This window comes from Psittacula echo, assembly GCF_963264785.1.
Source record: "Psittacula echo genome assembly, chromosome: 3".
In the NCBI taxonomy this organism is placed as follows: domain Eukaryota; kingdom Metazoa; phylum Chordata; class Aves; order Psittaciformes; family Psittacidae; genus Psittacula; species Psittacula echo.
In genome coordinates this window covers 99,440,773-99,453,982 of record NC_137736.1, presented here as the reverse complement: position 1 = coordinate 99,453,982, position 13,210 = coordinate 99,440,773, and the positions used below count along the sequence as shown (strand labels likewise).

Here is a 13,210-nt window from a genome sequence, read left to right as displayed (position 1 = left end):
TTTAGGAAAAAACAGTAGGTGTTTTTAACTATGACCTCTAAGGAAGTGACACTTTTTATCTTATTCTACAATTAACATTAAACTACATATACAGTTTCACCCTATATTTTGGTAAGAATGATTTACAGCGAATAATATTCTCATAATTGCCACTAAAAGAAGAATCCAAAACAGTGTGTTTTTCAAAGCTTCATTTCATCTTCCAGTTAATCAGCACTCAAACTATGTGAATTGTATGAATGTTTTGGAAACATTTTGAATCTTGGAGTGTTTTCACTGGAAGCCTTAAAAACCCAATCAATTTTAAGAAGTTCTATGTTTTCCTCACCAGATCTCTCTTACTTCTCCTATTTCTGCATGGGCTTCACAACAGTTTATACTTGCACACAAACTGTGCAACATTATCCAGTACAACCAATGTATAGTTTTTACACTTTTCTCTTAGAAGTGAAGCTCCATCTGTCATCTGTTCCCAGTAAAAGACTGCGTGATCTGCTATCTCCACTGTATCTGCCAAATAGGACAAGTTAATTGCAAAGAATTGAGATCTCCAGCACTGGAGATTGTCAACAACTGACTCCACAAAGGACATCCTGGTGACAGCAAGAATAAGCAAGCAAACAAGAGAATTCACTATAAATCTGCGTGAAAAGACTGAGGAAATCTTGAATTTAAGAGTGTTGTTTTCCTGAGGCAAGGAAAGTTTGTCCACATCAACTAGCTTTATGCTATTCCATTGGCTGGTATCAAAGCTCTTCATTGTAGGGCTGATGTCCACACTGGAACAAGGTAAAGGAGTTTCTTTGAGCACCTTGATTTTTTCCCTGAACTCCTGCATCTGCTGCAGAAATATAATGGGTTCAGACACGTCTTTGAAGGCCTCTGCAATGTTAAAAGCCATCCTCTGCTCCTGTAGAATGGTGTTCAGTTTATTGATTTCTGGGTCATATGCCTGCATCACTGCAAGCTTCATGGTCTCAAAGTCAGAGAGGATCTCATTGCGCTTCTGCTCCAACGTGTGCTGCAGCTTCTCAAAGAACTCCTTCACTTTGTCAGAATCTTTGGTCAGCATCTGCAGAGCTTTCCTCTTACTGGTTTCTAAGGTATCCAGCCGCGAGAGGGCATCTCCACAACGCCACGTTTCAAAACCCTGAAAGAGGGTTTCAAAGGCCCGCTTTTCCTGGGAATAAGCTTCTTCAATAGAACAGAAAACATGCTTTGTATGGTCACCACGGGTGGCACAAACCCCACAGATCAGCTGCATGTCTGTCCGGCAGAAAATGTTAAGGGGCTGCCCGCTGTGCACTTTGCACACGGGCATTTTTGGAGTTACTTTGATTTTGTTGTACTTCTCCACAATACCTTTCAGGGAGTAGTTGACTTGCAAACTGTTGACACCAGTAACAGGAGTTTCCTTCCTGCACGTGGGGCACTTGAAAGGGGACGGCCTCCAAAGCACATTCCGCACGTTGCCATCAAGAATTCCTTCCAGACACTTTCTGCAGAAATTGTGGGAACAGGGCAGCACACGAGGATCATCAAACAGGCTACAGCAAATGGGACAGGTGAGATCTTCCTCTAGGAGCTCCATCATATCCTAGGAAAGAGAAGAATGATAGTAACGGGAACTTAGGAAATCTATTTCTTTTCTAGGGAAACCATGCAAAAACAATCTCCATCCAAGACACAGCTCAGTGAGAAAAGGATCTACTTTTTTCTTCAGTACCCCTAAGATGGATATACCCCTAAGACAGCTGGGGTCCACAGCCAGCCCAGTTAGCTGTGGTACCTGGCCACCAGATGGCAGGCACAAGAACAGCTCAGTGCTCAGGCAGAACCATTTCTAGATTCCCAACTAGAAATGCTGGAAAAAGGCTTGCCAAAACCAGCAAAGACTCTGAATGAAAATAGCTCATGTACTCCTAACAACAGTTCAAGACTTACATCTTTCCTCACTGATGCAATACACAGAAACTGGATTTTCACAGAAGATACCCAGCCAACACGCCCTGCTAAGATTTGATTACACTTTACTTGCTCAACTCCTCCACGCCTTACAGTTTCAAACCCCATGCACCGCTGCTGTAGGAGGGCAATATTAAAAGTGTCTGAAAAAGCCCATCTTCAAAATTTCTTCAGCTAAAGAGTATGTGATGTGGTTCTGTGCTCCACATGCAAAGCCAAAGGTGAGTCACCACACACTTAAAAAGTCAGCTTTCCTCTGCTCCTGCAATATACTTAAATAACCAAGTGAACATGGTATTGTGCAGCTATTCAGCACAAAGATAAAATACTACCAAGATCAGCTGATAATTCAATAGGAAACAAAGCTGTTCGCCAGTTTTACTCATCTGCAATCTCTATTTCCAATTCCACTCTTAAGGCATTCACACCTCAGTAATTTCTTTCTGTGGACAGGACCTACACGAAGAGGATTTATCACATAATTCTTTCTACTGGAAAGTCTCAGTGAAGGGACCCAGTGCTACCCTCACAGTGCCTCTAACCAAAGGAAAGTTCTCGGCTGCAGACACCTTGTAACTTCCAGCAAGCTCTAAGCTCTACGAAAACACACAACTAATAAAGACCAAAGTGGGTGACAATTTGTATTAGCCAGAACTCTCAAATACTTAGTTTCAAGCTATAATTAGAAAGATGCTTCCCTTGCATAAATTATTTCCATATTATACAATATGCAGTCATATATAAGTAATAAAGATATGTAGTAAAATTTCATTTATAAATGAAAAGATGTATCACAAAGAAAGAGCATCAAAGTACTGCTGTGACAGCAAGGCATATGAATGAGCTCTTTTAATTAGTTTTGATGTTATTACTAAGATTTCTGTCCCCTCAAAGAAATATGAAGTTGAAAACATGGGAGCCAAGAGGAGAGCTGCAAGGGAAGATCCATGCTTGTGCATGCACAGTACTTGGGAGTATTGTGTACAGTTCTGGTGTCCTCAACATAAAAAGGACATGGAACTGTTGGAACAAGTCCAGAGGAGGGCCACGAGGATGATCAGGGGACTGGAGCACCTCCCGTATGCAGACAGGCTGAGAAAGTTGGGGCTGTTCAGCCTGGAGAAGAGAAGGCTGCGTGGAGACCTCATAGCAGCCTTCCAGTATCTGAAGGGGGCCTATAAGGATGCTGGGAAGGGACTTTTCATCATGGACTGTAGTGACAGGACAAGGGGTAATAGGGAAGTTTAGATTGGATATAAGGAAGAAATTCTTTACTGAGAGGGTGGTGAGGCACTGGGTTGCCCAAGGAAGTTGTGAATGCTCCATCCCTGGCGGTGTTCAAGGCCAGGTTGGACAGAGCCTTGGGTGACATGGTCTAGGGTGAGGTGTCCCTGCCCATGGCAGGGGGGTTGGAACTTGAAGATCTTAAGGTCCTTTCCAACCCTAACCATTATATGCTGCACAGGAAAAGAATGAAATCAATACCGCTGATCCAAGGAAAGCAAAGATCACCACAGGGAAGAAAAGCAAGGTCATTTCTGAGTTTCTTTCACAAGAGGACCCATAGAGTCACAGTGAGACTTCTCAGTAAAAGCCATTCTTGAGAAATGTGGTTCTGGGTTGCCACCTGGGCTTAAACCATGACAGGTGTAAGCAAACCTCACATGCTTTTCCAGTGATGAGGAGAGGTATTCCCTTGTTTGAACAGGGAGAGTTTGAAAAAGTTGCCAGCTTTTCCACTCAACCTCAGGACTAAGGTCATTGGGCAGAAGAAACCCAAAGAACCATTACAGCTAGGGACAAAGCCCCAGAGAAAAGCTCTAAGGACTCCACTTACTACCTCAGGTTTCCTGCAAGACCACAGATCCCATTCAGTAAGTTCCGTTTCTGTGACAGCGTGATTTTGAAGCACTTCTCAACACTAGAATAAGCAATGCTTCTCTTCCATCCTCTTACTGAAGCTAAATAGAATGGGATGATGAGAAGACCATGATTTTGCCCTATACTCTTGAATCTTCTTTATAACTAGCCCTCAGCAACAGCACAGAGATCAGTTTGGCTTGTGTGTTAAGAGAGTAATAACTACAAATGTCACTTATTAAAATGTCAGTTTTCCATCTCTTAGTAAATTCACATTGCAGAAAACATTTGCTCTGTTCCACCTCCTTTAGCCGGAAGGATTTCACTTCTCAGGGAGCTGGAAAAGCAGCTCTGCATGCCTGACAGTGAGGACTGCAAACCACTGCAGAAAATGCTTACTACAACACGTTCCATTAAAATTGCAGGACAAACACTAAAGACTTTCATGCTCCTAAAAATACAAAAAAGATACACAAAAAGGTTTCAGGATCCAAATAAAACTGTCCTGTTTCATTCCAACCCCACTTATCCAATTAAATAATTACGCTTTATAAATATAACTTCAAAACCATTATATGACATCATTAATACCCTCGGATTTTAAAAAAGGAAATGGGCAAGTCTACAAGGGGTTTTTTTCCCCTCTTGCAACACCACTAACACCAATCCAACAATACTGAAAACCTGTATGACTGGCTGGAGCAGCTGAAACTTCCGTCTTGGTTAGGACACTAATTTCTGCGAGTAAGTCATCCGTGGATTAAACATCCCTTTGTATTAGCAACCTGGTCCTTGTGTGAGGAACTGCAGCAACATTTCAACTTCTCCACTGGGAGTCTCTCTGGGTAACTTCTGATCCAGGTTTGGATGGCCCTTGAATTCTCCACACATAGCACACGGTCCAAAAGGCAGAGTGTTTTTTCAGTCACCTGAGCTACGTAAACTCTCTGGGTACAAACCCAGCAGATGTCACCCACCTCAGAAAGCGCCACTTGCACAGTTTATCATTAGGAAGATGAATAGCCAAAGAAAATCAAAACGTAAATGCAAAAATAACCACAGTAGCTTTTCCCCACACTCCAGAGACATTAATTTAGCGTGCTTCTCAGCACAGACACTGGCTAATGCCAGAAGCAGGCTGAAAGCAAAACCAAAATATCACCAGCCTTCAAACAAAACAAGAAGGTAGCCCTTGATTTACAAGCTTCCTGCAATGGTGTGTAAGGGTTCCAAATAAAACCTGACCGAGTCAGGCTGCATTTCCACAAGCAACTGAGCTAGTCAGAATTCATCTCCCTTCCTTTGCAAGGACCCCAGTTCTTGTCAGGCCTCTTACAAGCAATTTCCCCACCCTTCTGTCAGGCTGGTGTGCTGAATCAGTGAGAAAGGGGTCTCGCACAGAGAAGGTAGGAGGAATGGCGATGGGAGCTCCTCCCTCCAGCAGCAACGATCTTAACCACCATCAAGAGGACCCACAACCTAATGGAGGGTCAGCATACACACTTGTAACATGGAACTATCGAACCCTGGGTGCAGCGGGTATCCAGGCGGCCAGAAAGAGCTGAGGAAAGTGGCCATGCTTTAAACCATGGCCAAAGCTTTTTCCAGAAGAACCATGTAGATCAAACACGTTCAGCCTTCAGAACACCTCAAAGACCTGGAGAACAAGCAACTCTGGTTCAGCGCAGTCGCAGCCCCAAGCATACGGTGTCCTCCGCAGAGTCTGACATGCCGACCGAGCAGCGCCAACTCTCCCTCGCAGCAGCGCTCTCTCCCTCGTCCCCAGGCAGGCATTCTCTCCCTGCTCCTGGCTACAGCCCCGCTCCTCCGGGATCCCCGACACGCGCCTGGAGAGCCATGCCGCGCCCTGTCCCGCTCCCTGGGTCACAGCCGCCCCGCCGGGCACCGCTGCTCGGGAAGGGCCTCCCTGCAAGGCACAGAACGACCGAGGCGGGAGCTGCGCTGCCACCCGAACCAACGGCCGCGCCAGCCCCCCGCCGACCACACAATGCCGCGGCCTTCACCCGCCCGGCGGGGCCTGCTTCTCCAGCCGCCCGGCCGTGGGCCGCACCGCTGCCTGCCCCCACTACTCACCATGCCGGGCCGGGGGGGGCAGAGAGGCCGGGGCAGGCGGAGGGAGCGGGCAGGCGCGGAGCCGCACCACGCCGCGTCCAGACCGGCCCCCTCGCCGGGCCCCAGTCTGCCGGTGGCAGCTCCCGCCTGCCGCCGACCCGCCTGGCCCGGCCCAGCGCGGCTTGGCCCGGTGCCCCCTCTCACCTCGGCGAGCGCGGTCAGTGGCGGAGGGCGATGCCGAGGGCCGCCACCCGCTGTCCGCCCGGCCGCACGCGCCTCCTGCCCGCCGCTCGGCACAGAACGGGTGGGCAGGCCCCGGCCTCTGCAGAAGCTGTCGGTGGCTCGGGAGCTGCTGCCTGCAGCCCCGGCCCGGATGCGCCTACCCACCTTGGCCAGCGGCCGCCGATCCGGCCCCGGGGCAGGCGCTGCTGCGGCGGCTCTTCCTCCTCCACTTGCCGGCGAGAGGCAAGGAAAGCCCCCAAGGCTGCCCGGAGGGAGGAAGGGAGGGAGGAACGCGCGGCCTCGCAGGCAGGCGGTGGATACTGCTTTCCTCACCCCGTGGCCATGCTGCGTGTGCCTCCGCCGAGATACTGACGGAGTTCTGTTGTTTATTAACCCTGCCAAATTAAACTTGAGGCGACAGCTCCCCGGCGCGCGTTGCGCAGCCTAAGGAGGAGCGCTGCTGGGTGGCGATCCGGACGAGCATCTTCCACATCCTGAAAGCACTCATTAAACATCATTTTAGCCAGGTATCCTTATGTGCTTTATAAAAGGATGGAGATGCATTCCTGCTTGCTTTAACACACTGGCTCTACCATTTCCTACCAATGAATCTGTTGGAGAGTACCACGGCCTGTCGAAACTAGGCATGTCTCCTGCACTAACACAGACTAGTCCCAGGGAGATAGAACACGATGGATCCCACATCTGCCTGGGAGGACCCTCAGCTTACAGGACTGTGAAACCGCAGCTGGAAGTGCTGAGACCACAGAGGATCTTTGTGCTTTGTATCTTCCTTGCAGCGCTTCTGATAGTTCTCAGTCAACAAGTCTCACATCAAAGCCAAACTGAACTTCCGAGTTAGACTTTGTGAAACACTACATCAAAAGCTGTTCTCAAACGCATGTACTCTGCCTCCTGCACCCCTGTCACTCCCGTACTCTTCACTCACCCACTGCAGTCGCGTCACTCATCATCACAGTGGAGTCTATTCACATTCAAGACTACCCACACAAGTAATGTCACAGGCTAGACCGTATTTCTCTCAGAAGGAGTTCCCTCATGCAGCTGACATCTTTCTGCCAATTGTTTAGGAACCTGGAATTTTAAACCCATTCAATAACATGCCAAAGCTGTGGTTCCCCAGTTTACTGCAGCCGGAAGAAGCAGTCTCCTCTTCCTTGCCTTCCCTCCTGGTGCCTGGCCTGTCCTCTCCTGTGGACTTAACAGGAACAGCTGGATCAAGGACAAGTGTTTTTGGAAACCCCTTCAGTGTGCTCATACACTGGGGTATTTCATCCACCATCAACCAGAAAGCAGCCCTGGAAGGCAGAGCTGCTGCACAAAAGCAACTGAGACCTTCAGGTGCTCTTAACATCCTGCTTGTTTCTTCCTAATTGTCCATCCTCAAATTGTCCCAGTTTCTGAAAAGCGATAGCTTAATCCACTCCTCCGCTACCCAGACTGTGTTCAAGTGATATCCCAGTGCTTGTATTTCATGTTTTCAAAGTATTCCTGGTCCACACTTTCCCAACAGCCATTTTAATATCAAGAACTTCCTGATTCTTCTAATCTTCTCTGTGATTTTATGGTTAAAAACATCACCAACAATAGGGCATTTTAGATTCCTCACTCATTATTAAGTTCATACATTTCTCATGTAGCTTTTTTCCTGAGATATTTTTAGAGTACATTTTATTCACCACTAATTCTTTGCACTGGTCCTACTCTGTCACCTTATAAAAGAAGAGGAGCTGTATCAGCATGAGTGGACACCTGCCCACCTGTGATATCTCCTCTTCATTTGAAGATGTTCTTGTCCCTCTTTGCCTGGACTTCTTTCTTTCAAAAGGTGAAAGCCTAAACTTGGGCAAACACAGCATGGAATTTCTGTTCTTGCTGCATGGAGACAGCTTAAGTGTACCATGACTATCCTGGGCACGTCAAATATAACTTGGGTATTTTACTACTGTCTGAGCACTAGAGTTGCACACACCCGCCTGTTTTGCACACACATGCGTTTATCTTTCTATACTCTTTTTAACCAGTTGTTAGAGGTCTTTTGATAGCAGCTTGCTTATGAGCTTGCATTCCCACATCTGAGAGCACGTTGTCTTCCTGAAGCAACATCAAGGACCATTTGTTGAAGCTTCAGAGAAAAGTTCTGGCTGATGCAAAAGAGCATTTAGTAGATCTGTGGCAGTATTTCCCTATCTAATAAGGAAACAAACCCAAGGGAAATCTAGGCTCAAAGGAGAGGCCCGCTTGGAAGGAAGCGTTAGGACAGATGTCACCCACAGGAGGGTTCAAAATACAGAGGGAGGAGTGTGGAAGGAATTACAAACCGATGGCAACTTCCAGCTTTATGAGACAAACACCACGTTTGTTGTAAGACAAAGGGATAGTGCCTATTGCCATCTGTAAACTGCAGAGAGAACCCAGATTGTGACTCTTCTGCTAAGCATTACAACAGGGTTTTCTGAGCCTGAAGCTGTGTGCTGTGTTCAGTCAGTGGCCTCAGAGCCAGCTGCTGCTGCCCTCCCTGCCTGTACCAGCTCTGCAGCCTTGGCAGATGTGTTACTGAGCTGATTCACCCGCTACGCCAGCAGAACGCTACTCTCTTTTCTTTGCCAGGGTGAGCTTTCTGCTGATTCAGTGGGTTACACCAGTTGAATCGCCAGATCTAACGTGAGAGGAGTGAGGAAAACAGGAACAAGATTCTTCCCTTTCTGTAGAAGCAAGCCATTAAAGTGACTCAAGCTGTAACAGGTAATTTTACCCTGAGAGGTAGATTCACGGGGGTTAAGCCAAGCTGAGACTGTGCTATTGGCAAAAGAGATCATTCCATCCTTTTCCTTTCCCTTAGTCATGCTTTCCTGATGCCTTCTCTCTGCTGGCTCCAACATTCATGCAGCCACATGTTAAGCTAGATCTGCTTGCCAACAGAGCTGAAAGCTAATCTAGTTTAAAAACAAAGGAAAAGTTTTCAGTGGGATCAATTTTGGCAGCCAGCTGATCCCACAGCCGAGCAAACACCAGTGCCAGGACCAGCCAGTGAGAGGGCCTGTTTCGGTGGCAGCCGGCACACACGTCAGCATAAAACACAAGTGCCCCCACAGGCCATACTTTCACAACTGCTTCCAGCCAGCCATTGCCCACGCTGCTGCCAAAAGTAACACAGCCTTGCCCTTAGGCCACACCAGCTGCTCATTCCAGGCCCCAGGCACCCCCTGTGCTGCGCTGGAGATGTCTAACACAAAACTGATTGATAAATGTAGCTGGAGTTAAAAGCAGCTTTTTTGTGTTTAGTTTTTGTCCTCTCAGGTTTGTATTCCCCATCAGTAAGGCTTCTCTGAAGCCATGCTATCAAAAACCTGTCAGACTGTAATTGTTTCCTAGAGTGAAAAACCAAAGAAAAGAGGTGAGTGGGGGACATTTTCCAGTCTTATCCTTGGCTGCAAGTCTGCCTTTTACTTCCACTGAAGAGGGTTAAGCTTCACATCCTATTGCAGAATTGTCAGAGTACACCCCTGGATGGTGACTTCATAAAATCAGACTCACAGAATGGTTTGGGCTAGAAGGGACCTTTAAAAGTCATCGGCTCCAACCCCCTGTGATGAGGTACATCTTCAACTTGATCACACTTGAATCATGCAGCTTTATTCACTGTGCTGCTGTGAGCCTACCCTCAAATGGAGAGGGACAATCGGACATGTATGATGCAGTTGCTGTGAGGACCTAAATACAGACATAAACCTGCAAAACCTTTGGTGCAGATAGCAGCTTGGCAAGAAGACACTGTAGTATAACACAAATAAAGAAACTATTCAAAACAGCTCTGTGTATCAAACACCTTACTCATGTACATGTTTCACAACTATATCATATCTGACCACATTTCTTTTCAACAGATACATCTGGACTATATTAGACACTCCAAACGAGGAATCAGAGAATACATTTTCTTGTTATTGTTCCATAAAAGCTACTTTTAATATGCATTGTAGAAATACCAGGCATTAAAAATCCATGAAGGGTCATCAGCGATGGAGATGATCAACTGCTGTTTCAAGGTCTGAATTTCAGAGACTGCCTTGATACCTGCAGGGTCCCCAGTGACCATTTTAGCAGTAGTGGAAAGCCCTGTAGTTCCAGGTACAGAACTTTGACCCACACAGTTAACTAATATTCAGCACTTTGCCGTGTTTTATTTGGAGGAGTGGAAGGGGGGATCAATGATGAATTCAGTTAGCTCCTTAGCGTAATCCTATTTATTTACAAAGAATGTACAGCCATGTCCCATTTCCTTGCACGCAGAGGAAGCAAATAGGAGGGATTGCTGTGCGGCAGTCCAAGTTTGCTGCTCTAGCCAGGATTCTTGCCCAGAAGAAGCTGTCCCTTGGCTTTTTCTCAGGGCCATACACCACTGCTTCTCCCACTGTCTGCTGGCTCTCGCATGGTGTTTCCGGACCCGGACATGCACACAGGCAAACACAGCTGCAACCAATCTGTGCTTTTGCTGCTGCGTCTGCGAGCAGTCCCTTGAGAAACGGCTCTGACTTTCCCCAAATTAGTGCTTGCTCATACGAGCCCGCTCATCCCAGCGCTTGGCCACACAGCCCTGTGCCGTGGGCAGTGGTTTCCAGTCTTCAACAGTCTTATGCCATAAAAGAACTGAATTGCTCCTTCCTGAACAAAGCACGGCCAGCGTGCCTGTCAGGTTTAATGAGGTTTGTGATTGCCTGGAGATCAAAGCTCTGCTCTGGTGGGCTTTGCTTAGATTGCATAAAGAGGAAAGGAGCAGTGACCTCCAAAGTAAATAGAACAACGAGGAACAAAATTAATTTTCATATACAATTTCTTCTATGATTTGGCAAGCATCAGATTAGCTGTATAAACCAGAAGACTTTCTACAGAACATTAATCCTCACAAGAACACATTATAATGAAGATTTCAAAAGTACAAGCACAACCTGTTTTTCATCTGAGACCTTGTCTGTATCATCTTCCAAACCACAGGCCTGACCCTGGGAGTGGAAGGACTGCTTTCAATAAACAAACCTTGATTTTCCAGTCCTGCACCATCATTTACTTCTGTGCAAGCTGCATGGAGATGTTCCTAAAGCCATTCCAGCATATTTAATCTATTTTTTTCACTGTTTTGCACAGGTGTAAGTGCCTCTGCAAAGCCTGTGGCAGCAGAGAAGCAAGTCCCAGAGGATTTTACTCACAGGATGAAGAGGAATTATTTTTCTGAGAACTGGTTCATTGTGTTGCATTACAGACTGAAACAATGGGTGAGAGAGTTCCCCTCTCTCACACAAATTTGGCGGATCAGGGAACCTTTCTGAAACACACTCGTCTGCAGCCAGTGTAGATCTACTTCGCTGGGCTAATGAGAGATGGTTGTATTTTCTGAATGAAGCTGTGAGCTAGAGAACAAAACAAGTCAATGACCACCATTTTCTTTCAGCAGGACCTCCAAATATGCCTGCATTTGTGAAATGGACAGGACCGGTCATTTTCCTGTTCTTCTAACCTGGTTCCCAGACAAAATATCTCTGCAGCTACTGTTCAAGGAAATAAAGTTAAAACCCTGTGAGCAACAAACTTGTTTAGGCATGCTGAGCATAATTTTGTTTCCGGTGTGGGAGGGTTCTAAATACTTGGCCTCCCCAGTGAAAGAAATGCACATTCAAGAAAGGCAGAAGCTGAATTAACCCTTCATTACCAAGCACAGTTATACTTCCAAATACTAGAGCCCAGATCTTCATTTCCTTGGGGAAGTCCTTTGTGCACTGTAAAAATTTCAGTGTTCAGATATGCTTTGAACAGGCTGACAAGCACATTTACAAATAAAATACTATCCTGCTAGAATTGCTCACCTCATCCTCCAAGACAGGCATATGGATAAGCGATGTTTCTTACCAGCTGACTTTTGCCTTACTTTCACTGGACCAATATTATTATACGCTTGATTTTGTCTAGCACTGGAGCCTTCACAAAGATCTTTGCTGCTGTTCCTGCACAATTCATTGTATCATCAGCTGCTGACAGGGTGCTCAGCAGCCAGGCTCCACTCCTGGAGGGAGAGAGGATAGGCATAGGCATAAGGGCTTCACTGACTTTGGTCCTCCGAGGCTTCCTGCCTGCTGAGCACATCGGAACTTGAGTCAGTGTGCTCCAAGAAGCACCGGCAACTTTTCCAAGCTGTGGCATGCACTTTACCCCATAAGCGCTGCAGTCTGCTCACCTGTAAAAGCAGCCTCTCAAGTTAAGAAAGAAGTGGAGCAGGAAACCGGCAGGAAGGCACAGCAAGCCGCTGCTCCCCAAGGCCCCATCTCCTGGGAGCTGACTTCATGTGGCGAGATGTGTTTATATTCCAGTGCTTCTTTTGGGGAAGAAAGGACTTACTGGGTCTCAGAGGAAAAAAATGGGATGGGGAGTCATCTGGAGTTTGAGTCTCCTTCTAAGTTTGGGGTTTGGGTTTTTTTTAACCATATTAACATTTGTCTTTCAGCATTTACTGTAACAAACCCGCAGTGTGTGACAGACAATAAAAGTCCCGCAGTGATTTAAATGGGACTAATTATGTGAACAACAAGCCACCAATAAGAATCATGATGCCCTCCATACGAAATAAATAAACATCAGCTTCCACCTAATATGTACTTCTTAGAAGTTCAAGACTAATCCCATTTGGTATAATTTAAGGAAGTGAGCTCTTGACCCCAAATGTTTATGGGCTGTAACAGTAAGTCCAATAAAAGGAAGGAAGCATATTTTAAAGCTGCTCTTAAAATCAGGTTGGTTTTAGGCACAATTTTGAGACAGACAGTGTTTCACCTCATGTTTCAAGTAATGGGGTAAGTGTGACTGATACACCCCATCCAGACCAATCAGATATTTCTTGCCATGAAGATTTCTTTTAACACGGGTTTTTGAATATTTGCTTAACCCCTTACCCTCCTAAAGATAGATAACGCTGTACCACATGGGTTACATTAGTTGCATCATATTATATACTGTAATAAAACTGTAAGGGAGCTTTGTAAGTGAAATGCCACAAAATCATGAGAAACAAGAGTTTTAT

The 13,210-nt window shown here is 46.3% G+C and overlaps 1 protein-coding gene across 1 annotated transcript; it reads right to left on the bottom strand.

Annotated features, from left to right (window-relative positions):
• Positions 1–364: 364 nt before the first annotated feature.
• TRIM13 (tripartite motif containing 13) lies at positions 365–6,010 on the bottom strand (the record flags this gene model as incomplete). The annotated part of the gene is made up of 2 exons (XM_080613934.1): positions 5,920–6,010; positions 365–1,597 (listed from the first exon to the last, which is right to left on the bottom strand). Exons 1-2 carry the CDS (start codon positions 5,920–5,922, stop codon positions 365–367), a joined length of 1,236 nt encoding a protein of 411 aa, XP_080470060.1. The 5' UTR covers positions 5,923–6,010.
• Positions 6,011–13,210: the final 7,200 nt, after the last annotated feature.